Here is a 26,552-nt window from a genome sequence, read left to right on the forward strand (position 1 = left end):
GCAGTTGCGCACGCAGCCCCGGCTGGGGTTGTCCACTCTGGGGACACAGGCTGCGGAGCCCCGGCGCCATCCGCCTGGCCCCTCCAGACAGCCTGCCAGCTCCCGCAACCCGCGTTCTAGAACGCCGGCAACGGGCGGACCGGACGAATCCGGGGGTGTTGGGGCTTCCCCGCCCGCCTGAGGCCGCCGGGGCGGGGTTTCAGGGGCTTCAGTGACAGGCCCGCGCGCTGCTGCGGAAACAGGAAGCCGGCTGGGTGCGCGCCGGGCTCGGGCTGCAGGGCGGGGTCCTCTCCGCCGCCGAAGCTGTCCCGCGCAGGTGAAAGGGCTCCCGCACCGCCCGGTGCTCCCCATCTGCCTGGCGTTGTGCGCAGAGAGGGAAAGCGTGGCTGTTGTATGTATGCTTGCGCCCGTGTGACAACATTTAAACTTCTAAAAACGGAACCTCCTTCCGTTTTAAGATTGCAGGTTAACCTAGGAAAAACAGCATTCTGCAAATTATTTACTGGAAAATCTCGATGACTTAAGATCTGTGTATTACATTGCAGGGGTCTCTCACTCTAGTTTATGCGTGTAGATTTTTAAAAAATGCATCTTACCATTAAAAAATACCGCTCAAGGTGGAAAATTTCAAATGCAAGTCGCCGTTGATGAGATTGCAATGAATATATTTAAGATAGTGAACTAGAGAAAAACTACAGGTCAGTGGATTTTTTTTTTTCATTATATTTGGTGGGGGGGATTCAATTTTTAACGATAGGCTGGGCGCGGTGGCTCAGGCCTGTAATTCCAGCACCTTGGGAGGCCGAACGGGGAGGATCGCTTGAGCCCAGAAGTTCGAGACCACCCTGGGCAACATAGCAAGACCCCCATCTCTACAAAATGTACCAAAAAAAAAAAAAAAAATTAGCCAGGTGTGGTGGCACGCACCTGAAGTCCCTGCTATTCGGGAGGTTGGGAAAAGAATGGCTTGAGGCTGCAGCGAGCTGTGATGCAGCCTGCTGTTGACAAAAAAGTCAAACTCCGTAAAATATTTGAAAAGATTTGTTCTGAGCCAAATATGAGTGACCATGGCTGGTGACACAGCCTTTTGGAGACCCTGGGAACATGTACCCAAGGTGGTCGGGACCCAGCTTGGTTTTATACATTTTAGAGGAGCCATGAGTCATCAGTCAAATACATATAAAATTAAGATGTGCATTGGTTCTGTCCAGAAAGGTGGGACAACTGGGGAGGTGGTGGTGGGGCTTCCAGGTTACAGGTAGATTTAAAATTTTCTGATTGGCATTTGGTTGAAAGAGTTATCAGTAGAAAGGAATGTCTGGGTTACGATAAGAGGTTGTGGAGACCAAAGTTTTATCATGCAGATGAAGCCTCCAGGTAGGAGGCTTCAGAGAGAATAGATAGTAAGTTAAGTGTCTAGCATGTTAAACGCTGGTCTGCTTTTCCTGAATGGGGGACAAAATGAGGCAAGTTCCACCCCACTTCCCATCATGGCCTAAACAAGTTTTTCAGGTTAATTCTGGAATGCCCTTGGTGGGGGGTCCAGGCAGAAGGTTGTGGAGCCTTAAGATTTTGGTTTTGGTTTACATTGGGCAGTGGAGTGAGACCCTGTCTCTAAAAAAATAAAAATAAATACAAATTGAAAAGTTCAAAGATAAAATATTTTGCTCCCAATTATGGATTGCAGTGATTATTCATATATGTTGGGCAGAGCAGAACAATGTTTTACGTAATTTATATATAAATACAGGTATTTTAAATTATAATTCAGGATAGGTATTCTTGACCACTAACCCATTGTCATTTTTCTTTAGCTTCTCAGCTTCTTTTTTACTTTCAAAGTTGGTCAGGTTACTTGTTAATACTTAAGTAAATAAAAGATCCCTCACTGACAAAACACACATTTTTGTTTCATTTAAGATAAATGAATTCTGATTTGGGGGAGTAGATGCCAATTTAGAGCCTTCGTACCAATCTCTTTTTCTCTTTAAAAGGTGAGGTGACTTAGTGAGTTTCCTGGAAACTTATAGGTAATATATAATCTAGCTTCCATATTTTACGAATATGTCTGGAGGCACCAGAGAGGTGCATCTCTGCCTTTCCATCCCAGGCCGGCCTGAACTGTCCTGTGGAAGCTGTACAGTGTTCTTGCTGGGTTATCGTTTGATTATCTTAATAAGACTGAAAATTGAACTTGGGAGTGAAAACAGTAACAGTTTAAGAAATTTTGCTGGGCGCCAAGTGGCTTATGCCTGTAATCCCGGCACTTTGGGAGGCTGAGGCAGGTGGATAACTTGAGGTCTGGAGTTTGAGACCAGCCTGACCAGCATGGAGAAACCCCATCTCTACTAAAAACACAAAATTAGCCAGGCATGGTGGCACATGCCTGTAATCCCAGCTACTCGGGAGGCCGAGGCAGGAGAATTGTTTGAACCCGGGAGTTGGAGGTTGTGGTGAGCCAAGATCGTGCCATTGCACTCTGGCCTGGACAACAAGAGCAAAACTCCGTCTCAAAAAAAAAAAAGAAAGAAAGAAAGAAAGAAAAAGGAAATTTGAATTGTAAAATTCAAAATTTTACAATTTTGAGGACTAAGCTCTGTTTTTTTTCTATCAGCCCTTACAAAAGCACTGAAGTGGGTACTGCGGGTTGTGAGGTCCAGAAGGAGTTAAGTGGCTGGCACAAGGTCACAGAGCAGCGCTGCCATTTGGTACTTTCCGGTTCAGCATAGCTGCTGTCTCTGCTGGTTGTGTCACAACATACGCGATAAAATACTCACCAAGGAACAAGTGACTGACGCCTCGCAGAGCTCTCAGGTTTTCCTCTTTCCTGACAAAAAGGTAGGGCTGCATTTGTGCAGGTCCGCCGGGGTGGAGTGGGGAGGGGGCCGGGGGGGCGGTTGTCTGCAGAGCTCCTAGGTGCTGGTGGTTAGCAGGTTTCCTTCAGCTGAGTCGGAAAATGGGGAGGCAGAAAATGAGGAGGCTGGGGTAAGGTTTGGTGCAGCAAGTGAGTGAAACAAGTCGATTTATACTTGTTGGGAAGCAAGCCATTCATAGGAGTGACGCCTCATTACCTAACGCTGGTGCCATTTCTAGAGAGGGAAGGAATCTCTTCCCTGACCCTATCAGCCCTCCGAGTTATTTTGTCTTCATTTCAGGTGGGAATAGAGGGCATGTTTTGGCCATAACGACCTTGGGAATGCTAAGTCAATGAGTCTTTGGTACAGGAAGAAAAGGTGTTTTGTTTTTTTTTTTGTTTTCGTTTTTGTTTGAGGCAATCTCCCTCTGTTGCCCAGACTGGAGTGCAGTGACCTGATCTCCACTCACTGCAAACTCTGCCTCCCGGGTTCAAGTGATTCTCCTCCCTCAGCCTCCTGAGTAGCTGGGATTACAGGTGTGTACTACCACACTAGGCTAATTTTAGTATTTATAGTAGAGACACGGTTTCCACCATGTTGGCCTGGCTGGTCTTGAACTCCTGCCCTCAAGTGATCTGCCTGCCTCCACCTCCCAAAGTGCTGGGATTACAGATGTGAGCCACCTGCCCAAAAGGTATTCTGTTTAAGGATCTATTGTCAAACGTTTTCTAAGTAGGTTTTTGCTCTGTTATCTTTTTTTTCTTCTTTTTTTCTGAGATGGAGTCTCGCTCTGTTGCCCAGGCTGGAGTGCTATGGTAAGATCTCGGCTCACTGCAACCTCTGCCTCCTGGGTTCAAGTGATTTTTCTGCCTCAGACTCCCAGTAGGTGGGATTACATGCATGCTCAACCACATCCGCCTAATTTTTGTATTAAATATTTTTAGTAGAGATGGGGTTTCGCCATGTTGGCTAGGCTGGTCTTGAACTCCTGGCCTCAAATGATCCACCTGCTTGGTCTCCCAAAGTGCTGGGATTACAGGCATGAGCCACCATGTCCAGCACAGCCTCTCGTCTTTTAAAAAATGATCATGTTGGGCCGGTGCAGTGGCTCATGCCTGTAATCCTAATATTTTGGAAGGCCGACACTGGTGGATTGCTCGAGCCAGGATTGCTTGACCAGCCTAGGCAACATGGTGAAACCCTGTTTCTATGAAAAATGCAAAAATTAGCTGGGCGTGGTGGCGCATGCCCACCTGTAATCTCAACTGCTCCAGAGGCTGAAGTGGGAGGTTGCACTGAGCTGGGAACACTGTACTCCAGTGTGGGTGACAGGGTGAGACCTTGACAAAAAAAAAAAAAAAAAAAAGATATCATGTTATATCAGATAGCTCCTTCTTCACATGGTTAGGTCTTCTCAGGAAAATATGTAACAGTGCCAGCCAGCTTGCTTGCTTTCTCTTTCTCTGTCCTTTTCCCTCCCCAGCCCCTTCCACTCTTTTCTCTTTTTCTACTATCCTCCTGCCCTTTCTTTCCAAGTCTTTCTCTGGTTGAGTGGCTTTGGATAGGATATTTTAAATTCCCTTTTGGAAAAAAGAATGTCAGGAGTAGGAGGTATTTGAGTTACTGGTGGCAAACCCATACAGGTCTGCAGCAACCTCAATTCTTGCCTCCTCAGAAGAAAGAATTCCACTGAGGGGCATCAGGCCGAAAAAGAGACGTAGGCAAGTTTCTGAGTAGGAGTGGAAGTTTTTAAAAAGCTTTAGAGCAGGAAAGAAAGAAAAATACACTTGGAAGAGACCCAAGAGGACAATGTGAAGGTTAAGTGCAGTGTTTAACACGATCCTAGGACTTTATAGGCTGGCCCACTTCTGGTGTCTTGCACCCCTTCCTCATGATTCTTGCCTTGGAGTGGGTTGCCTGCGTGTGCGGTGCCCTTCTTATACTTGGGAGGTGAGCATGAGCAGTGTGTTTAGGAAGTTGTATGCATGCCCACCTGAGGCCTTCTTCCTTTTTCTGGTGGAGTGCCCCCAGAAGGTCATACTCTGCCATTTTGTCTCCTGATGGGCATGCTCAGAAAGTTGCCATCTGCATTTAATTAACACTTTCATGTGTCAGCTGTGGACCCTCAGGAGATTGTGTCTCCCTGGTGCTGGCTGCTAAATAATCATTTTTAGAGAGGCAATATGATAACTGTTGAATCGTCACCTGGTGATCATCTGATGTTCCAGGTGGGTGGGAAGAGCCCTCGCCTGCCCCACTCATGCCTGTCTAACTACTTGTAACAAGAACATAGCAGTTTGAGAGAAGGGCCAGAACTCCCCTGACCAGTTTGTTTGCAGTGGGACACTCCTTGCAGGCGGCTTACCAGTAAGGAGTAATGCTGAGTGGGCTGAGTGGGGAATTGGGGCAGGGAGAGCCCAGGTTGTCTGGAAGTGCAAACCCATAGGCTGTCGCTGTGTCCTCTATCCTGCTCTCTTCATCCAGGGAAGCTGGAGGACTGCAGGTATGCATCCTATCCTGCCCTCAGCCCCACTTTGGGCTGTCAGCCTGCCTTGTCTCCAGCCTGCTCACCACTCACTGATGCTTTTTGCACCTCTTAGTCATAACTGCTCAAACAAGCCCTACTCTGATGAAAAGAAGCGGGTGTAGAAGAGCAATTATCAAGTTGTCATTCTGGTATTTCATCTTGGGAAACCAGAAACCTACAAAACAGCAAAGGTTTGCACACTGAGAGACTCCTCGGCCTGCCCCAGAAGGTCACATTCCTTCCCTCTCAACTAGTCCTGCACAGCTGGAGGAAACGTGTGGTGTTAGGAAGTTTCAGTGATGGTTTTGGGTTTAGCTTTTAGGATTTTAGGAGATTCTAGGCCTGTTGAAAGAAAATGAGATGTTAAGATTGAATAGTTGCCTTTGATGTATTTGATTTAATCAAAACAAAGGAAATTGGATGGTGTTGAGGCATGTTCTTTATCCCGTAGAGGTCTCTCTAGCAGAGAACCCATGCCCTTCACCATACTGGTGCATGGTTCCTGACACTTGTGCAATCATTCCAAAGTTTCTTACAGATGAGGTGGATGACTGCAAACAGGAACTGCTGCTTCTCCTCTTTGTCAGAGTAAGCACGGGCAGCATACGGTGGCTGCAAGCCCTGAGTTGCCTGAGACAGTCCTGGTTCACACCATTGCCTTGTTTTCATTTTTATTAGTGACATTTTTCACTCAAAGCTGTCACCAGTTGGAAGATAAAGGTATGTGGTGACTACAATTATGCTGCATGTGTGGTTTGCCTTAGAGAAAACAGAGATGACAAAGGTCTAAGTGAAGAATGTAAAGTACAGCTTGACCAGCTGATAAAGACGTAGGTTTTTGGAGGAGAATTCCAGCAAGAGCAGTTGACTCCAGATGATAAGCAAGGCTGCTTCTGAACTCTGTCTGAAAGGACATATTTAAAATCCAGTATTTGTTTGCCATTTCTACTTTATTTATTTATTTATTTTGAGATGAAGTCTCACTCTGTTGCCCAGGCTGGAGTGCCCTGGCACGATCTTGGCTCACTGCAACCTCCACCTCCTGGGTTCAAGTGACTCTCCTGACTCAGCTGCCCAAGTAGCTAGCATTACAGGCATGCACCACCACGCCTGGCTAATTTTTGTATTTAGTAGAGATGAGGTTTCACCATGTTGGCCAGGCTGGTCTTGAACTCCTGACCTCAGGTGATTCACCTGCCTTGGCCTCCCAAAGTGCTGGGATTATGGGTGTGAGCCACCATGCCAGGCCAGCTGTTCCCTTTTAATTCAACTGACTAAGCCAGACATAGTGGCTCACGCCTGTAATCCCAGTACTTTGGGAAACTGAGGCAGGTGGATCAGTTGAGGCCAGTAGTTTGATACCAGCCTGGCCAACGTGGTGAAACCTCATTTCTACTAAAATACAAAAATTAACTGGGCATGGTAGCCTACACCTGTAGTCTCAGCTACCCGGGAGGCTGAGGCAGGAGGATTGCTTGAGCCCAGGAGGTGGAGGTTGTAGTGAGCCGAGAGTGCACTACAGCACGTAAGCCTGGGTGATGGGAGAGAAACTCTGTCTCAAAAAAATAAAAATAAAAAATAAATCAAGTACTTAATACAGGTAACGCCATTCGAATGAGACAGAGGAATGACAGTCCCAGGGCCATCCATTTTACCATTTTCTACCCTTTCATCTTCTGAAAAGCCAGAAATAGTAATGAATATTTAATCGTACAACATAGCCTATAATCCCAGCACTTTGGGAGGCTGAGGCAGGTGGATCACGAGGTCAAGAGATCGAGACCATCCTGGTCAACAAGGTGAAACCCTGTCTCTACTAAAAATACAAAAATTAGCTGGGCATGATGGAGCATGCCTGTAATCCCAGCTACTCGGGAGGCTGAGGCAGGAGAATTGCTTGAACCCAGGAGGCAGAGGTTGCGGTGAGCCGAGATCACGCCATTGCACTCCAGCCTGGGTAACAAGAGCGAAACTCTGCCTCAAAAAAAAAAAAAATAGTACAACATACCCATTGCCAATGCTCCATTAGAATACTTATGATAAGATTTCTTCATTTATCAATTTCTGAAGGTATTGCCAATTTTTTGGTTAGGTTTTGAACTTTTGATAATGGCTCAAACTACATTTTCACACCTGTTTATTTTTCTTTAGGTAAAGTTTAAAGTTTTTCCATGTCTTAATGGTAGCTTATAGAACACCACTGTAAAACAAGCTAGGGACTCTTATAGGGAATGGGGTTATTCTATTTTATTTATTTATTTATTTGAGACTGAGTCTCACTCTGTCACCCAGGCTGGAGTGCAATGGCACGATCATGGCTCACTGCAACCTCTGCCTCCCAGGTTCAAACGATTCTCCTGCCTCACTCTCCTGAGTAGCTGGGATTACAGGTGAACACCACCACACTTGGCTAATTTTTGTACTTTTAGTAGAGATGGGGTTTTGCCATGTTGGCCAGAGTGGTCTTGAACTCCTGACCTCTGCCTCGGCCTCCCAAAGTGCTGGGATTACAGGCTTGAGCCACTGCGACCAGCCTAAGTTTTGTATTTTTAGTAGAGACAGCGTTTCACCATGTTGGCCAGGCTGGTCTCGAACTCGTGACATCAGGTGATCCACTCACCTCCACCTCCCAAAGTGCTGGGATTACAGGGGTGAGCTACTGTGCCCAGCCAGGAATGGGGGTTATTCTTAATTTCCATGTGCAAATGTGGAGTTCTGAAGATGTGTTTCACAGAGGTGATTTTAGACCCTGGGGAAATGATGTGGTTCTTGACTTCATGCCTATGAGTGACATGAAGGTCCTAGATTCATTTTAGAAAATCATCTTCCTAAAAAAGGTTTTTATTTTTTTATTGGTTCAATTAGGATCTCTGGTCAGTGTCTCTCATAGCTCCCACCCCACAAGACTTCAGGGGCTTCTCTGACATCTGAGCTCCGTATACCCTCCCTGGAATGGTCATCGCCCTTCTCAGATTCTCATCTTGAGTGCAAGTTGAAGAACCTGAAAGTAGAATCCCACTGTCTATAGCCTATCTCTTGCCCTCACTCCAGTAAACCAACAACCTCCAGCAATGTGTGTCACTGCCACCATGAGTATGTCACAGTACTGTAGATATCTTGCTTATGGCCAGTTTATTTAAGGGTTGTTTATGACAGGCTTAGGGCCTGTTCCCAGCAGCAATTAATTTGGGAATGCAGATAGGATTATGTAACTCATTAGTTCTTGACAGAGAGAGGTGATGATACCGGTATTATTAGGGAATATAACTGAGTTCTTTTCCTTTTCCCTGTAGATACCCAGCTAAGACCTGAGTGCTATCACCCTGCCTGCGGCTCTGCAGTTTTCTCATGGTGAACCCTTGATGGATTTACTGTTGCTTGAGAAATGGCTAGGATTGGATTGGGGTTTGGAAGATGGAACTTTCATCCATTAAAGAGGAAGAGTTCATTGCTGTTGAAACTCATAGCTGTTGTCTTTGCCGTGCTTCTAGTTTGTGAATTTTTAATCTATTACTTAGTGATCTTTCAGTGTAAGTGGCCTGAAGTGAAACCCACAGCCGATGATGGTGAACAAGCCACACGTGAGCCTGTGCTCAAAGCTATGTTTCTGGCTGACACCCACTTGCTTGGGGAATTCCTAGGCCACTGGCTGGACAAATTACGAAGGTAAGAGGTAGAATCAGGAATCTTTCTAAAATTCTGTAGGCAAAAAGTATAGCCCTCTCCTAATAGCAAGATGGCTTTAGGTTATTCTTAGTTACTTTCCTCTCAAAGAAGGACATTATTGACGTTTGACTTTTCCTTGAATTTACCATTTACTGAGGATATATATAGGGCCCCATGATTTGGGAGTCAGGTCTGGGCCACATTGCTTTGTGACTTTGGACAAGTTTTTAGGGTCCCTCTGAGCCCCTGCCTCCTTGTTTGTAATTGGGTTAAGACAAGAAACCTCACAAGATGTGCCACTCAATGACAAGAAGATGCCACGCAATGCCTGGTGCCTGGGACTGGTCCCCTGGGCAGGTGAGGGCACAGATCTGGGTTGGTGGTCCCGTCTCGCCGTCACTGCTGTGTAACTTTGAGCCTATTGGGTTTCAGCCTCCTCTAGGCAGCAGAAGAGCAGAGCAGATTTGTGGCTGTCTCCCTGGGGAAGGATCAGGTCCTGTCTCTCCAACTCAGCCTGCTCCTGCATGGTCCATTGTTTTTTCACCAGGAAGCTTTTTTAAAAAATTATTTTTGGGGCCGGGTGCGGTGGCTCAAGCCTGTGATCCCAGCACTTTGGGAGGCCGAGGCGGGTGGATCACGAGGTCAAGAAATCGAGACCATCCTGGTCAACACAGTGAAACCCCGTCTCTACTAATACAAAAAAAAAATTAGCTGGGCATGGTGGCGCGTGCCTGTAATCCCACCTACTCAGGAGGCTGAGGCAGGAGAATTGCCTCAACCCAGGAGGTGGAGGTTGCGGTGAGCCGAGATCACGCCACTGCACTCCAGCCTGGGTAACAAGAGTGAAACTCCGTCTCAAAAAAAAAAAAATTATTTTTGGCCAGACATGGTGGCTCATGCCTGTAATCCAAGCACTTTGGAGGCCAAGGTGGGCAGATCACCTGAGGTTGGGAGTTCAAGACCAGCCTGACCAACATGGTGAAACCCCGTCTTAAAAAAAAAAAAAAGTAAAAAAATAAAAAAATAAAAAAAAAAGAAGAAAATAGAAATAGAAAAAAAAATTATTTTTAGACCACGCATGGTGGCTCACACCTGTAATCCCAGCACTTTGGGAGGCTTGAGGCGGGTGGATCACAAGGTCAGGAGTTTGAGACCAGCCTGGCCAACATGGTGAAAACCCATCTCTACTAAAAATAGAAAAATTAGCTCAGCATGGTGGCACATGCCTGTAATTGCAGCTACTTCGAAGGCTGAGACAGGAAAAGTGCTTGAACCCAGGAGGCAGAGGTTGCAGTGAGCCGAGATTGCACTACTGAACTCCAGCCTGGGTGACAGAGCAAAATTTTATCTAAAAAAAAAGAAGAAGAAGAATGAAGGAGCAGCTATACCTTTTTACTAAGAGTTTTAACCAAAGGAGGCTTGAGTTCAAGAAGGGCTGGTGGGGGCCCTGGCCTGCAGTGTCTTAGTTTTGCAAATTGACCCTGATGGATGTCTGGATCTCTCCAAGTAGCCTTCTATGCCTTCTTCCTGTGGCTGTTTCTAGATTCTTACTTCTTCATGGCAAATAACATTAAATCAAGAGAAACTGAGAAACTGAGTGCAGTGCTTCACGCCTGCAGTCTCAGCACTTTGGGAGGTGGAGGTGAAGAATTGCTTGAGGCCAGGGATTTGAGACCAGCCTGGGCAACATGGCAAGACCTCATTTCAACAACAAAAAAATGATAAACAAAACCCAAAAATTAGCTGAACGTGGTGACACTCACTTGTAGTCCTAGCTACTCAGCAGGCTGAGGCAGGTGGATTGCTTGAGCTATTTTGAGCACTGGAGTTTGAGTCTACAGTGAGCTACGATCATGGCTCTGCAGTCCAGCTTGGGTGACAGAGCAAGAGCCTATCTCTTAAAAAAAAGTAAAATAAAATAAGAAAAATGGAGAAATGTATGTTGAGAGAGATCTTGGGTGAAAAGTCTTTCAGAGGTGATGTGTACCACATAGTAGTTTACTTGGGATCTGAAAATCTTCCTCTGACCTGAAACTACATTGACTAATTAAAACGGGGTCTAGCTCTGTTGCCCAGGCTGGAGGGCAGTGGCAGGATCATAGCTCACTGCAGCTTCCCGAGTAGCTAGGACAACAGGCTTGTGCCACTACACCCAGCTAATTTTTACTTTTTTGTAGAGATGGAGTTTTGCTGTGTTGCCCATGCTGGTATTGAACTCCTGGCCTCAAGTGATCCTCCTGCCTTGGCCTCCCAAAGCATTGACATTACAAGTGTGAGCCACTGCACCCAGCCTACTTTCCCCTATTTATATATCCCAGGACGTAGCATTTCCCTTTTGTAGAGGAGGAGCAGCCAGGAAAATGCCTTAAAAAGGAGGAAAGATTTGAGTTCCTTAGGAAAATGATATAGGCTGGATTTGGTTAGGTTGCAGACAGGGAGGGCTGAGCAAGCACGGACATTTTTGAACACCTGCTGTGCGCCCCTGCCATGCTTTACAAATGCTGTCTTATTTAACCCCATAACTATCCTGTGCAAGTAGGGTTTAAAATCCCCATTTACCAATGAAGACACTGGGAATCAGAGAGTAGGCAATATTTTCAAAGGCACACAACTTGTCAATGGATCAAGCTGGGATGTTAAGCCATTGTCTGTCAGATTGCAGATCCCAGGCTGTTTTCTTTCTCGTTTTTTTTTTTTTTTTTTTTTTGAGATGGAGTCTCGCTCTGTTGCCCAGGCTAGAGTGCAGTGGCATATGTGTGGGTGTGTGGGGTGATCTCAGCTCACTGCAGCCTCTCCTAGGTTCAGGCGATTCTCCTGCCTCAGCCTCCTGAGTATCTGGGACTACAGGTGTGCACTACCATGCCAAGTTGATTTTTTTGTACTTTTAGTAGAGACAGAGTTTCACTGTATTGACCAGGCTGGTCTTGAACTGCTGACCTCGTGATCTGCCCGCCTTGGCCTCCCAAAGTGCTGGGATTACAGGCGTGAGCCACTACGCCTGGCCTCCAGGCTCTTTCATTTGCTTGTTTTACCGCTGGGAGGATTACTTGTATGTTTGAAATCTACAGGATTTACTGTTTTGATATTGGCTAGTCTATTTCTCTAATCATCTCCCCTTCACCTTGGAAGCAAAGAAGGAAGTATAAGTCCCTTTAAGAAGAAGCTAAAATTAAGCTAGATACAATCATCTCTGTGTGGTACAAAATCAGTCTCCATTGAGCATCTTTGGAAGCTGCATTAGGCTCTCTCAGATCCCAGGTGCTACCTTGACGGAGTAATGGCTGCAGGGTGCATGCAGAGTGGGGCCTGTTCCTGGACACCATGGTGTCTGGGGTGTGTAGGAGGGATGGCTGGACTCTTCCTTGACACTTAATTCCCCACCTTTAGTCAGATATGGACTCCTTGGCCCTTCAAGCACGGGGTGGGAATGCAAGAGTGGGGCCCTGGAAGAAGGAGAATGGGAACATTTAGTTTGCTGCTTAAATGGCGCATAATACAGAAGTAACCTCCACCCAGGAAAGAGACTGATCTTACTTTTTCCTGTTGGCGGCAAGGGAATGGCAGATGGAGAGAGCCTTCCAGACAGCTCTCTGGTTGCTGCAGCCGGAAGTCGTCTTCATCCTGGGGGATGTCTTTGATGAAGGGAAGTGGAGCACCCCTGAGGTAGGACTCTGTGATCCAGGTGCCCTCATCCTGCTTCGAGGTCCAGCACAAGTAGCCCAGAGAATCCACGAAGCAATGCCAGCTTGAGTTGGAAGTTTTATGGAAGTTTTACTACTGATATTAAAAATGGGCAGGCTATCTGGAAGATTCTTGGAATTCATAGACTATCGAAGATTGTTAGAACAACTCAATCTTGAGTTAGGTTGGCTAATCTTAAACATTTGTCCATGCAGGAAATATGTTGATTAGCCAGACATCATTTGGTTGGAATACACTGTTTTGTGAACCTCTTGGGAAAGGGAGAAACAGGCAAGATAGATGTTATTTCAGTTGTCACCGAAATTGCAAAATACATAGTGAAATGTACACTTAATTTCACACTCTTAATCACGACATTATAAGAATTGTGCTACAAAAGAGACTTGCTAGTCTCCTCTGATTTTCTTTCTTCTGAGTGAGAGATGCACAAGGAGCCCTGGGGACTTGGTGTGAGGTTCCTCTGCCTTTAGGAGGGCCTGAGACCCCTGCCTGGGTATTGGGGTAATGTAAGACTTGCCACAAACCAAAGAGAAAAGCTGTTCTCACCTTAGTTGTCACAATGTTCTGCTTATTACATCCTTGGAACAAAATGAATGAAGACAAGCTAGATACAATCATCTCCTCTGTGTGGTACAAAATCAGTCTCCACCGAGCATCTTTGGAAGCTGCATTAGGCTGTCTCAGATCCCAGGTACTATCTTGCTGCTTAAAAATGTTCACTCACTAATGGTTTTTGGAAAATATTTTATTTGGGGTAGACTTGAAGAAACTTCATCATAGCTGGGCCTGGTGGCTCATGCCTATAGTAACAGCACTTTGGAAGCCCAGGGCAGGAGGATTTTTTTTTTTTTTTTTTTTTTGAGACAGAGTTTTGCTTTTGTCGTTCAGGCTGGAGGGCAATGGTGCAATCTTGGCTCACTGCAACCTCTGCCTCCTAGGTTCAAGCAATTCTCCTGCCTCAGCCTCCTGAGTAGCTGGGATTATAGGCATTCACCACCGTGCCCAGCTAATTGTGTATATTTAGTAGAGATGGGGTTTCTCCACGTTAGTTAGGCTTGTCTCAAACTCCTGACCTCAGGTGATCTGCCTGCTTTGGCCTCCCAAAAGTGCTGGCCTTTTTTTTTTTTTTTTGAGATGGAGTCTCACTCTGTCACCCAGGCTGCAGTGCAGTAGTGTGATTTTGGCTCAGTGCAATCTCCATCTTCTGGGTTCGAGTGATTCTCCTACCTCAGCCTCCTGTGTAGCTGGGACTACAGGTGGGCACCATGACGCCCAGTTAATTTTTTGTATTTTAGTAGAGATGTATTTTAATAGAGATGGGGTTTCACCATGTTGCCCACGCTGGTCTCGAACTCCTGACCTCAGGTAATCTGCACACCTTAGCCTCCCAAAATAGGTGTGAGCCACTGCCCCCGACCTAGTCCAAGAAAGGAGAATTATTTGAGCCCAGGAGTTTAAAACCAGCCTGGGCAACACAGTGAGACCCTGTTTCTACAAAAAATACAAAAATTAGCCAGGCGTGGTGGTGTTCGCATGTAGTCCCAGCTACTCAGGATGCTGAGCTGAAAGGATTGCTTGAGCCTGGGAGGTGGAGGCCGCAGTGAGCTGTGTACCACTGCACTCCAGCCTGGGTGACAGAGTGAGAACCTATCTCAAAATATAAAGATAAAACCATCATTCTCAGCAAACTGACACAAGAACAGAAAACCAAACACCACATGTTTTCACTCATAGGCAGGTGATGAACAATGAGAACAGCTGGGCACAGGGAGAGGAGCATCACACACTGGGCTGGGTGGGGTGGGGGGGACAGCAGGGGGCGGAGAGGATGGGGAGGGATAACACTGGGAGAAATGGGGGGATGGAGACAGCAAACCTCCATGGCACGTATGTACCTATGCAACAATCCTGCAGGATGCAGGATGTGCACATGTACCCCAGAGCCCAAAGTACAATAAAAAATAAAAATAAAAAATAAAGATAAAAATCAAGGAAAACAAACAACCAAACCAAAAAGAAAAACCCCACAACAAAACCCAAAAACTTTACTGGCATTTCCTAGGATAATTCAGTAGCTGCACAAGAGAAGTCTTGGTTCAGAGTTGATAGGAACCATTGTTTACAGAGTGCAATGTTTGTTATAATCTAGGCTATAATTAAATGTGAGATAGTAGAAATGTTATATGTAAAAAAAAAAATAATCTAGTTATAAAATGAGGTTGGATAGATATGTTGCTTTTCCAGATTAAGGGCAACATTTTATGTTTTACAATGTCTGTTATTCTGATTTTATGTTACTCTAACTTTATTTATTTTTATTTTTTTGAGATGGAGTCTTGCTCTGTCACCAAGGCTGGAGTGCAGTGGTGTGATCTCAGCTTACTATAACCTCTGCCTCCCTGGTTCAAGTGATTCTCTTGCCTCAGGCTCCCCCAGTAGCTGGGATTACAGGCGCCTGCCACCATATCCAGCTAATTTTTGTATTTTTAGTAGAGACAGGGTTTTACCATGTTGGCCAGGCTGGTCTCAAACTCCTGACCTCAAATGATCTGCCTGCTTCAGCCTCCCAAAGTGCTGGGATTACAGGTGTGAGCTGCAGCACCCAGCCATCTAACTTTAAATGTTATTTGTTAAAGTGGAATCTTTGTAAATGTTTTCAAGGACTCTCTAACCATCATATTTCCCTAGGTTTTGCCAGATTTACAACTTTTAGGATAAAATTAGTTACCATTTAGGATGGAGGTTTATTTTTTCATTTTTTTTTCCTGCCCTAGGGTGTTTGTGCAATTGGTATTTTTAGCCTTATAAAAATAAGAACTACACTAACATAACTCTGAAGTTTTAATAGTTAAAGCAAGTATCAGAATAATTTTGAAATATTTGTTACAATAAGTATTTTTTTGTCTTTCTTTCTCTCACATCTCATTAGTTCTTGTTTCCACAGTTGCAGCCATAGGAGAATGCCACCTTTTTTTTTTTTTTTTTTTTTTGAGGCATTGTCTTGCTCTGTTGCCCAGGCTAGAGTGCAATGGCGTGATCTTGGCTCACTCCAGCCTCCGCCTCCCAGGTTCAAGCGATTCTCCTGCCTCAGCCTCCCGTATAGCTGGGACTATAGGCGCGCACCACCATGACCGGCTAATTTTTGTATTTTTAGTAGATACGGGGTTTCACCATCTTGGCCAGGCTGGTCTTGAACTCCTGACCTCGTGATCCACCTGCCTCAGCCTCCCGAAGTGTTGGGATTACAGGCGTGAGCCATCGCATCTGGCAGGAATGCCGCTTTTAAAGATGTTCTCATCCTTGTCTTGGTTGAGACACATGAAGAACTTACTGGATGTTTTCTAAGAGCCCGTTCTTATGGCATGGCCAGATCTGAAGCATTTATCCACCAGGTTCTATGAATGGTCTTCATGGGATCTTGAAATAATAGGTGTATGAACCAAATATTTTTTGGGATTGCCAGTTGTTGTTTTAAGATGGGAGAGGATACCATTTAAAAATTTGGCATTAGGCTGGGTGTGGTGGCTCATGCCTGTAATCCCTGCCCTTTGGGAGGCCAAGGTGGGTGGATCACTTGAGGTCACAAATTTGAGACCAGCCAGGCCAACATGGTGAAACCCTGTCTCTACTAAAAATACAAAAATTAGCTGAGCATAGTGGTGCACACCTGTAATCCCAGTCACTCAGGTGGCTGAAGCACAAGAATCACTTGAGCAAAACAAAATAAAACAAAAACTTGGCATCAAATTAAATAACATTAAGTATTAATTGTAGTCTTAGAAAAAGATGTATGATATAGAATTAAAAATTCAAAGTTTATCTTGGGATGGTGGCTCATGCCTGTGATCCTAGTACTCTGGGAGGCCAAGGTGGGAGGATCACTTGAGCCCAGAAGTTCAAGACCAGCCTGGTCAACATGGTAAGACTCCATCTCTACAAAAAACAAATTAGCCACATGTGGTGGTGGGTGCCTGTGGTCCCAGCCACTTGGGAGGCTTAGGTGGGAGGATCACTTGAGCCCAGGAAGTTGAGGCTGTAGTGAGCCATGGTGGCACCACTACCGCCCAATTTAGGTGACAGAGTGAGACCCTGTCTCAAAAAAAGAAAAAAAAAGTTTTACATTATCTTTATGGACATCTGATTTGAACAGGGGAATTCATTCACTTCTCACATCAACAAAGGGATCACGATTTCTTAGCCACAGGGCAGGGAGGGTTCTCTGGCTCCCAGCAGTGATTCTTTTTCCCTCAGGCCTGGGTGGATGATGTGGCGCGGTTTCAGAAAATGTTCAGACACCCAAGTCACGTGCAGCTGAAGGTAGTTGCTGGAAACCATGACATTGGCTTCCATTATGAGTAAGTAATTCAGGAAAGCACTGCACCCTGAGACCTCTTCTTAACTGTAATTCTAAACCTGCTGGAATTCAGGTGAAAGCCCTATTTGTGCCATCTCGAAATTTGTTTTTCTCAAAAGATGTAAGCTCTGGGATGTTAAAGCCTTTAAGGGGTTCTTACTTTTGGTGCATAGTACACCCTCAACAAGTATCTGTGGAATGAATGAATTGTATGTGCCCTTGGGAAACATCTAACTTGAAATGTACATTTCATAGCCAATTATTTTCTTTGAGAATGAAAAAACAAGATCATTTAGACTTTAGTAACTAACATTTATATAGTGCTCTGGTGCTTATAATATGCTGCCTGTTTCAAGTGCTTTACTTCCATATTTTAACACATTAATCTTTACCATGGTCCTGTTGTTTTACTTAAGGCACCAATGTGGAATCTGAGGCCCTGGGCAGCTGAGTAACTCACCCCAGGCTTCGTAGTAAGTAGTGGAACTAAAATTTGAGCTTTGATATCCTGGGGCCAGCTTACGTAATAATGCTAGTCTGAAACTCAAGTCCTGAAAGTTATTTTGTGTTCATGATAACTCTAGGAGTTTCTAAAATGGCTTGTCCTGAAAAATGCTTCTTTTTACAACTGAATATAGGATGAATATATACAAAGTGAAACGATTTGAGAAAGTGTTCAGCTCTGAAAGACTGTTTTCTTGGAAAGGCATAAAGTGAGTATTATTTGTAAATTCTTCCAAGACCTTTAGTCCTTGGAAGCTTGATTTTTTAAAGGTGCCTGCCATACTGGGATGGATCATCTACCTGTGTTCTGTTTAGACTGGTTTATGATCTTTAAATAGCAGTGCCTCAGACTGTCCTTGCTGGTGCTCACCATGGGAGTCAATAGATGGGAACCTCAAAGCACCCTGGTTTTCATTGACAACCCCACAGTGAATCGGTCAGTTTATGACTGCCCAGCCACTGTGGGAATGATATTCTATCTGCACTGTCTCTGGGTGGTGCAAATTTCATGAACCCACTTTGTAAAAGAGTCTTTATTTTATTTGATCGAAATTTACTACTTTCACTTTACAAAGACTGTTCCCATAGTATGGTGTCATGGGATTTGGTGGTAAGCGTGTCACAGTGCCTCTGTAGCTCTGTGCTACCCAACCCCATCGGCCTGGGCTTTTACACCAGAGCACCCTGACCCTTAGCCTGACCGTGAACAGGCTCCCCCTCTGTGAGGCCACATCAGTGCCCATCTCTGGATCCTTTCTGGGCTGTGAATGTGGCTGCAGCACAGTGGACAGGACTCTATATCTTGATTATAGACATGGTGGATATTAAACAGGTGGGAGTAGAAGCCTTTTCTCTTTTAATCCTGTCTTTCCTGTGGGTGCCCGGCACTCTATTGACCTTGGCCACAGCAGGTTTGCAGATGAGGTCATCTCTGTCCAGTGGCTTCATCACCAATGGTCACCTTTCCCTCCCTCTGCCAGGAGGGCAGAGTCTCTAGAAGGTGGCTTCCTCTGCTGACTCACTCATAATAGAAACATGATACGGTTTGAGTTATTGCCCTCTAAGCATAGTGTTTAAGAAACTTTAGCTTATTATACTGCTTATCACTTGATAATTCCACTCCTTATCTCTAAAACGAGTTAAATTTCAAGCAGTCTTTACTGACAGGTACTTTAGTCATTCCAAGATGGTATGCATGTAGGAAATAAAAGCACATTTAGCGAGAGTCTATAAAAAATACAAGTGGCTGCTGAGTCTAACCAAAATGGACTTTGTTATTACCCTAGTTTGGGATTATTTATACCAGTTAGCTCTAACCAGCACCCTACTCTCTGCCTTATTTGCTGTGTGTGTCCGTATGTCACTGATGTGCCCCGTGGTTCCCTCTACCTGGTAGTCAAAATATCTGACACATACTGAGTACTTTCTAGTGGCAGGCTGTGTTCTAAATAACCTGCCATGTCATTCATTGAATCCTCACAACAAGCTGATGGTGTGGGCAGAGGGTTCTTAGCCCCCTGCACAGATGAGACACTGTAACAGATGAGATTCTGGTTAGAGGATGAGTTTAGACATAGTCTGACTGCAGAGTGTCTGTAATCTGGGATTTCTCACAAGTTTAGGGTCAAAAACCCTTCGATCATGTATTGGACTAAGCTCCCAGTAATGCTGTTTTTGTTAATGTTGACTCATACTTAAAAATACACCCAATTATTCTGGGTGGGGTTGAAAGCTGCTCTGGGCTTGTTTCTTCATACTGGATGCTTAGCTTTCTTTTCATGGGAACAGTGGGGAAAGAGCACCAGTACCGTGGCTGGGCGCAGTGGCTCACGCCTGTAATCCCAGCACTTTGGGAGGCTGAGGTGGGCAGGTCACGAAGTCAGGAGATCGAGACTAACCTGGCCAACATGGTGAAACCTGTCTTTACTAAAATACAAAAAATTAGCCAGGTGTGGTGGTACACGCCTGTAGTCCCAGCTACTCGGGAGGCTGAGGCAGGGGAATTGCTTCAATCCAGAAGGCAGAGATTGCAGTGAGCCAAGATTGTGCCAAGCACCAGTACCCCCAGTGGCCTCACCTGCCTTCTCCCCTCCACCTCAGCTTCGTGATGGTCAACAGCGTGGCGCTGAAAGGGGACGGCTGTGGCATCTGTTCTGAAGCAGAAGCAGAGCTCATTGAAGTTTCTCACAGACTGAACTGCTCCCGAGAGGTAGGAGAGCATCTGAACACCACAGGTGCCTTCTGTCCCATGTCACTCCACTTTTGTCGCTCACTCAGCACCCCCTGCCATTCCTGCCCTTTGATGAGTGTCAGGTGTGTGGATTAATGGCCTGATTTGTACCCAGCAGGTACGTGGCTCCAGCCAGTGTGGACCTGGGCCTCTGCTACCCACGTCTGCCCCCATCCTCCTGCAGGTGAGCCCAGGGAGGAAGGGGCGTGTGGCAGACAGCAGGCAGCCACGGTTTCACTATAGCCACCTGACTCCTCTCTCCACCCCGTCAGCATTATCCTCTGTACCGGAGAAGTGATGCTAACTGTTCTGGGGAAGATGCTGCTCCTCCGGAGGAAAGGAACATCCCATTTAAGGAGAACTATGATGTGCTTTCCCGGGAGGCATCACAAAAGGTTTGCCAGGGTGTTGTGGTGCTAATTCATGTCACAGTGTGACTCTCATCACCTTGCATGTCAATAAGCAGAGCACCCAGGCTAGAGCAGGTATTCGCTGAAACGCTGATGACTTAGTTATCATCTGGGGACAGGGCTGGAGGCCTGGCTTTGGCAGTATACCAGATTTTCATTTAATTACTTTCTCTCTTTTTTTTAAATCAGTAAATCTACTTCTATTTCCTAACCTCAATTCAATAATATTCTCAGCTATTCTTTGTATTCAGTTTTTCACCAACTTCAATGTATTTAGAAATGTGAATGGAACTTAGAGTCAAATTTTTAGGGACTTAATTAAAAGGCATTTTCTTATATAGATTTATGTAATACATATTACGTTATATAAAATATATAAATATAGGAAATATTTATAAGATAAATGTATAAAAATATTTTTAAAGATAAAATATCATAAGAAGTATATAAAATCTGGGATGAGAACAGTAGATTCAAAGGGGCTGCCCTTACCTTTGATTTAGTATAAATAAACCAAAGGATTTTTAAGGAAAAAAATGAACTAGTTCTTCAACATAAGGGTTTAGTATTTAATTTAATGAAAGAAGCGATGGCCAGCGGCCGTCGGCTGGGCGGTGAGAGTCCTGGTTGAGGGTGAGCTAACAGCCTGCTTTGCTGTCTTCTCGGCCGCCGTCAGCTGCTGTGGTGGCTCCAGCCGCGCCTGGTCCTCAGTGGCCACACGCACAGCGCCTGCGAGGTGCACCACGAGGGCCGAGTCCCCGAGCTCAGCGTCCCATCTTTCAGTTGGAGGAACAGAAACAACCCCAGTTTCATCATGGTAAGGTGAAAGTTTATTTTTGTCTGAAAGCTTTCATAAGTATTTAAATCAACACAGTAATCAACTATTTAATAGCTGCAATCTATAAAAATTTACAAAAGCCACACAATTTCCTTTCCTCTACACTTAGGTCCATACACTGCCCCTTGCCAAACACCCTTTCAGGAACCAATCGGCATGACATTCTTGGGTGGTTAATGTGAAGAACGAGGGCAGGGTACCGTCCAGGTGGAATTTATCCTTCAGGGAAGGCCATGTCCTCTCCTCTTATACTCTCTGTGTGTGTTTAATTTTCTAAAGAAACAACCATTTATTCATTAGCTATACTCAGCCATCTTCTCCTAGTTTCTAAACATGTCCATTTTCCCTGGCAGAGAATGCAACAGCCTTTGCAGGTTGATAAAAATATTTCAGTTAATGACCACTGGGTGTTTTAACTCCTTTCAGCCATGGGCTCCTGCATCCAGCTCATGATGCTGGTATGTCAAGTTCTTTTACTTCATAAAAAGGTGAGGAAGCCCTAACATTTTAAGATTCAAAGTAAATGAAAACATTTGCCACGTCCTTCCACATAAAAGTACCTGCAAAGAAAAGCCCACTGAGATGACCTGGACACATGTATCTCTAGGGAACGATTGCTTAGTTGAGCATCAAGGGGCAGGAAGACACCCTTCCCTCCTGTTCCTCGCTGACTGATGACCCTGGAACTCCACGGTGCCTCTCTGAATCTCTGTTATGGATTCCCCAGTATATTTGATGGGAACCCAGTGGGCCAGGGGCCAGTTTTGACAGAGAGGTCAGTGTCCCAGACATTTTCAACCCGGGCACACTTGGGCCTTCCTTGTCTCTCCTGCCAGAGCCTGGGCTGGTCGGGGTGACCTGTGCAGGGGGAAGGCCGGGCCCTCTTGGTCTCAGGTGAGGAGGGCCCCTTCCCTGTCTCACCTGAGGGGGACCTGAGAAGGCAGTCTTCCCTCTGTTGTTTCTAAGACTGTGGTGTTCGACCTGTGTCCGGTGCTCTCAGCCTAACTTTCTCTTCTCCTTTCCAGGGTAGCATCACTCCCACAGACTACGCCCTCTCCAAGTGCTACCTCCCACGTGAGCACATGGTTTTGATCATCTACTGTGGAGCGGTGGGCTTCCTTGTGGTCCTCACACTCACTCACTTTGGGCTTTTAACCTCACCTTTTCTTTCTGGATCGAACCTGCTCAGAAAGCATAAGACAAGGTGAAGAGCAGTTGATGTTTGCACTTAGCAATAAATATCAAAACCCAAATAATGGAACTTTGGGCAGAGATCGTGTTAGAATCAAGTGGATGTTGAGACCAATTATAGGCTGTCTCTCTGCACATCACAGAAATTCTCAATCACTGAAATGAGTAACTGCAAAATAAATAGTTGATTGTACTGTTCTCATGCTATAAAAATGGACAGGTGCTCTACAACAAATCTGTTTTCTCATTTTTATCAAATATATGTATCATCAAAGGTTGCATCTGTACAGTATGTAAATGCTATTAATGTCATCACTCACATGCACGACAGTCCTTGCTCCCCCGGGAAGGGCCTGGTGACCCCAGCACACACTGAGATTATGTGTATACATAAATATTAGGCTTGTTTCCCTCTTTCTGTGAAGTGGTTCTCAAATTCCTATGTACTGTAAAGCTGTACCCTTAAAAGTACAGATGTGGCAGGGCACAGTGACTCACGCTTGTAATCCCAGCACTTTGGGAGGCCGAGACGGGTGGATCACTTGAGGTCAGGAGTTCAAGTCCAGCTTGGGCAACATGGTGAAACCCCATCTCTACTAAAAATACAAAAATTAGCCAGTTGTGGTGGCAAATGCCTGTAATCCCAGCTACTTGGGAGGCTGAGACAGGAGAATCCCATGAACTCGGGAGGTGGAGGTTGCAGTGAGCCAAGAATGTGCACTCCAGTCTGGGTGAAAGAGCAAGACTTTGTCTCAAAAAATATATTAAAAAAAAAAAGTACAGATGTGATGTGGAGGACATATTGTTTTGTAGATTTTTGTACTTGATAAATTAATGGATCAGATTTTTAGATAAGTGTAATTTTCTCTACAGGAGACCAAGTTAATACATCTGATAATGCCTGTCAATGATCAAAAGAGACTTGAAACATGGAATGGGATATAGCTTTTGGTACTTGAAAATAAATGCTTTAATAATTTTAAGCCAGATAAAATTTATTCTTTTTGTTTTTTTCTTAAAAATCTGGCTCTTGTATGAATTAAACTCTTAAACAGGATGTTTAGTTAGAGGGTAATTGTTGAGTGGTGATGCATACAACACCACACTTCCTTTTCTTGCTGGGGGTGTAGCTTTGCAGTTTTCTTGTTTTACTTTGACAGTGCAAAGGGAACTGAAAATGATTTCCACTGTATTTATCTTAGTTCAGCTGAGAGTTTTATGAGACAGAGGATGGGAGGGGCAGGAAGATGGTGATGAGATAAAATACGTGTGTGTTGCACTGACTGTCTACAAAGTTGTCATCCTTTCTTCATGAAAAAGCATTTAAATCTGGATGAGTTTATAAAGGATTACAAAATGCTGATTTATAGAGTAAACTTTAAAATATTAAAGACTAAAGACTGAAAGGCGAGTAATTAAGTAATGTAGGCTGTCACTTCTCTAGATTTGTATTGTTGAAAATTTAACTTTGGGCATCTTTACAGATTATTTTAGACAAACACTACCCTCAACTCTGTGCCTACAGATAGAATGTGAAATGTCATCGCTACAACAATTCCTACTTTCTAGATATTGTTTGTGTGCATAATGTTTGAGGCTGTATTTGTAAATCTTGCAAGTGTGAGAAAGAGCCATATCTTTTGACATTATACTTCAAATTAAGGTTTTGCAATGTTTCTTCTTCAAAAGGCAAGTGAAGCTGTCATCCTTATTCTCCTAGGCCAGACACAAACGTCGACACATCATGTTTTGTTTTTCTCTTGCCATTTGTTTACTTGTCCGATGTAGCCTGTGTCCAGAGTTTTGACTAAGGGAATCGTTGCCCTGTTCCCACTTAGGGAAGTTGAAGAAGTCTTTCATTAGCAGAGTAATTAGGAAGCATATTGTCTAGACAGAGAGAAAAAGAAAATCCCTGGTTCTCTGAAAAGATTAGATTGCAATTTGTACCAGTGAATTGAGTTCAGGTTTTTACAGCTCAGAGAAGTAGGAGCAGGTGGTTGCAACAGCTTGTGATGTTGGTACGACATTGTTGGTAGAATGTGGATGATGAATGTGTATAACTTACAATTTTTTAAATCAAGGAGTATTTTATAAAGTGCCAACCTGATAAAATATCCTAAATTCTACAGCTACCATTCATTCCCTTTTTCAGAATAAGCAGCAGGTAATGTTGACATTAAGCTATTCAGCACAATACAAACACATTTCATGTACAGGTATAGATAGCCATGGTAAAGGCACAAAGATCTACAAGGATTTTTCTTTAGTAGTTATACAAAAGAATGTTACATTTTGTGGTCTGTACAGTATAACAAACCAGCAATAGGACAACAACAGAGAATCTAAGAAGATTATGCCTAAGTATAGTGAAAGTTTAGAGAATCATTTTTAGACAGGACACGTTTTGCAGTAATGAATGTGGTAGGTTTTCTGCCTAAATGTAAGAGGCTCAAAGTAGCTCTAATTCAAATGCCTGAGGCCAGCAGCAACTCCAAATGTGACTGTAAAAGGGTTTCTGGTCACTCTGTTGCTTAGGGAAGAGGCTTGGGCCAAGGCTGATGGGAAGGGACCATTGCTCGTCAGCCTGCAGCTTAATAAAGGGAAACTCAGAGGGCTGCGGCTGGGGGCACTGGACATATGCTCTTGCAGTAACGCTTGATAACGTGAAAAAACCCAAACTGCGTTTTATCCCCATCTACCAAGTTCTCCTCAATGAATCAATAAATGAGAATGAATAAAGGGGCCCCTACCCGGAGAAATTCTGCTGCAGTGTCAGCAAGTGAGAGTCAGTGGTTTGGGGGTGGGATGCTGCGGAAGGTTGTATTCAATGACAACAGAAGCTACACAACCAAACCTGAGGGGACAGAGGTAGCCAGAGGCTTGGTGGTCAACACAGAACAGGACAGACGGCAGCGAGATGGAACTAGAGACTCTGCCTCCTACCATGGCGTGGGGCCGGCAGACAGGCAGTCCCGGGCGCCGCTCCGTCGCGGGGTGGCGGCAGCGCCCTCACAAGAGCTCGTACTGCTTGAGGTGCATCCGCTGGATGATGTCGCGGCAGTCGTTGAACACCCTGCGGATGTTCTCTGTGTCCACGGCGCAGGTGAAGTGTGGGTAGCAGTAATGTTTGCCGTCGCCGGTGGCTGTGCTGATCCTCTGCAAGAGACAGTGTGTGCACTAGGCCTGCGCGGCCCCAGCACGCACCTTGAGGGAGTACTAGGCCACACTGAACAGGTGCTGGAGGCTGCTTAGCCTGCTCGTTTTGCATGGAAGCACTTAGAGGCAGGAACAGTCAATGCAACAATCGACTGGGGACCCAGAGAACCTTACCCTTATCACTGCTCCCATGAGGCTAAGGCAGCATGGACAGGTCAGAGAAAGCCCAAGGCAGGCAAGTCAAGGGAGGAGCTTCCAGAAAGGAAGGTCTGCACAGAGCTTTCTGCAACAATGGGAATGATGTCCTCTATCTGCCCTGCCAATATGATAGCCACTATCTAGCTGATACCACCGAGGGGCTGATTTCTAATTAGCTAGTTTTTGTTTTTCTTTTTTGAGAAGAAGTCTCGCTCTGTCCCCCAGGCTGGAGTGCAGTGGCGTGATCTTGGCTTACTGCAACCTCTGCCTCCAGGGTTCAAGGTGCCTGTCACCATGCCCAGCTAATTTTTGTATTTTTAATAGAGATGGGGTTTCACCATGTTGGTCAGACTGGTCTCGAACTACTGACCTTGTGATCCGCCTGCCTTGGCCTCCCAAAGTGCTGAGATTACAGGCATGAGCCACTGTGCCTGGCCAGCTAGTTTTAATTCAATGTCCACATGTGCCCAGTGGTTCTGTATTGTATGGTGCAGAGACCCCATGACTGCCTCCACACAGGGGCAGTTTAACATCTGCTAAGCAGGGTGTCCCCTGGTTAACAGGGGAACGTTCGTAGCCTTTTGGGAGACACGTGCTCTGTTGTCAAGTACCTGGGTAACAGCATTAGACAATGTGAGTCATGGTTTGTGGTGATACCTTAGTGATGTGCTCATGTGCATTGTGAAGCCAAGTGCAGTGGGTGTGGGGAGAGGCTATTATGGGCCAATCTGTGTTCCCTAAAGTTATGTGGAATCCCCGACTCCCCGCACCTCTGATGTAACTATATTTGGAGATAAGGCCTTTAAGGAGGCAATTAAGGTAAAATGAGGTCTTTAGGGTGGGCCCTAATGCAATATGACTGGTGTCCTTATGAGAATAGGAAAGTAGGAGGATGCAGCCAGGTGCAGAGGGAAGACCCCG

At 45.2% G+C, this 26,552-nt stretch overlaps 2 protein-coding genes across 13 annotated transcripts in view; one reads left to right on the forward strand and one right to left on the reverse strand.

Moving 5' to 3' along the window:
• The first annotated feature begins 288 nt into the window (after positions 1 to 288).
• Positions 289 to 23,423, forward strand: MPPE1 (metallophosphoesterase 1). Of its 11 annotated transcripts, none has more exons than XM_064379436.1 (12): positions 289 to 698; positions 1,921 to 2,838; positions 3,272 to 3,549; positions 8,676 to 9,048; positions 12,603 to 12,711; positions 17,002 to 17,105; positions 17,743 to 17,817; positions 19,709 to 19,817; positions 19,954 to 20,022; positions 20,111 to 20,233; positions 20,925 to 21,065; positions 22,112 to 23,423. In XM_064379436.1, the coding sequence occupies exons 4-12, from the start codon at positions 8,768 to 8,770 to the stop codon at positions 22,292 to 22,294; spliced, it is 1,194 nt and encodes a 397-aa protein (XP_064235506.1). In that variant the 5' UTR covers positions 289 to 698; positions 1,921 to 2,838; positions 3,272 to 3,549; positions 8,676 to 8,767; the 3' UTR covers positions 22,295 to 23,423. The 11 variants fall into 11 exon arrangements, with proteins under 11 accessions (XP_064235506.1, XP_064235514.1, XP_064235510.1 ...); XM_064379444.1 differs by having other exon boundaries at positions 19,957 to 20,022; XM_064379440.1 differs by having other exon boundaries at positions 3,272 to 3,391.
• A 1,100-nt stretch (positions 23,424 to 24,523) lies between these two features.
• Positions 24,524 to 26,552, reverse strand: part of GNAL (G protein subunit alpha L) — a 183,573-nt gene continuing 181,544 nt past the window's right edge. For both annotated transcript variants that reach the window (XM_064379434.1, XM_064379435.1), the window contains exon 12: positions 24,524 to 25,433. In XM_064379434.1, coding sequence (XP_064235504.1) covers positions 25,287 to 25,433 — 147 coding nt within the window. In that variant the 3' untranslated portion in view covers positions 24,524 to 25,286. The remainder of the gene's footprint in view (positions 25,434 to 26,552) is intronic.

The sequence above is a fragment of the Aotus nancymaae genome, unplaced genomic scaffold, assembly GCF_030222135.1.
Source record: "Aotus nancymaae isolate 86718 unplaced genomic scaffold, 86718_ANA_hifiasm-v0.15.2.pri h1tg000020l, whole genome shotgun sequence".
In the NCBI taxonomy this organism is placed as follows: Eukaryota; Metazoa; Chordata; class Mammalia; order Primates; family Aotidae; genus Aotus; species Aotus nancymaae.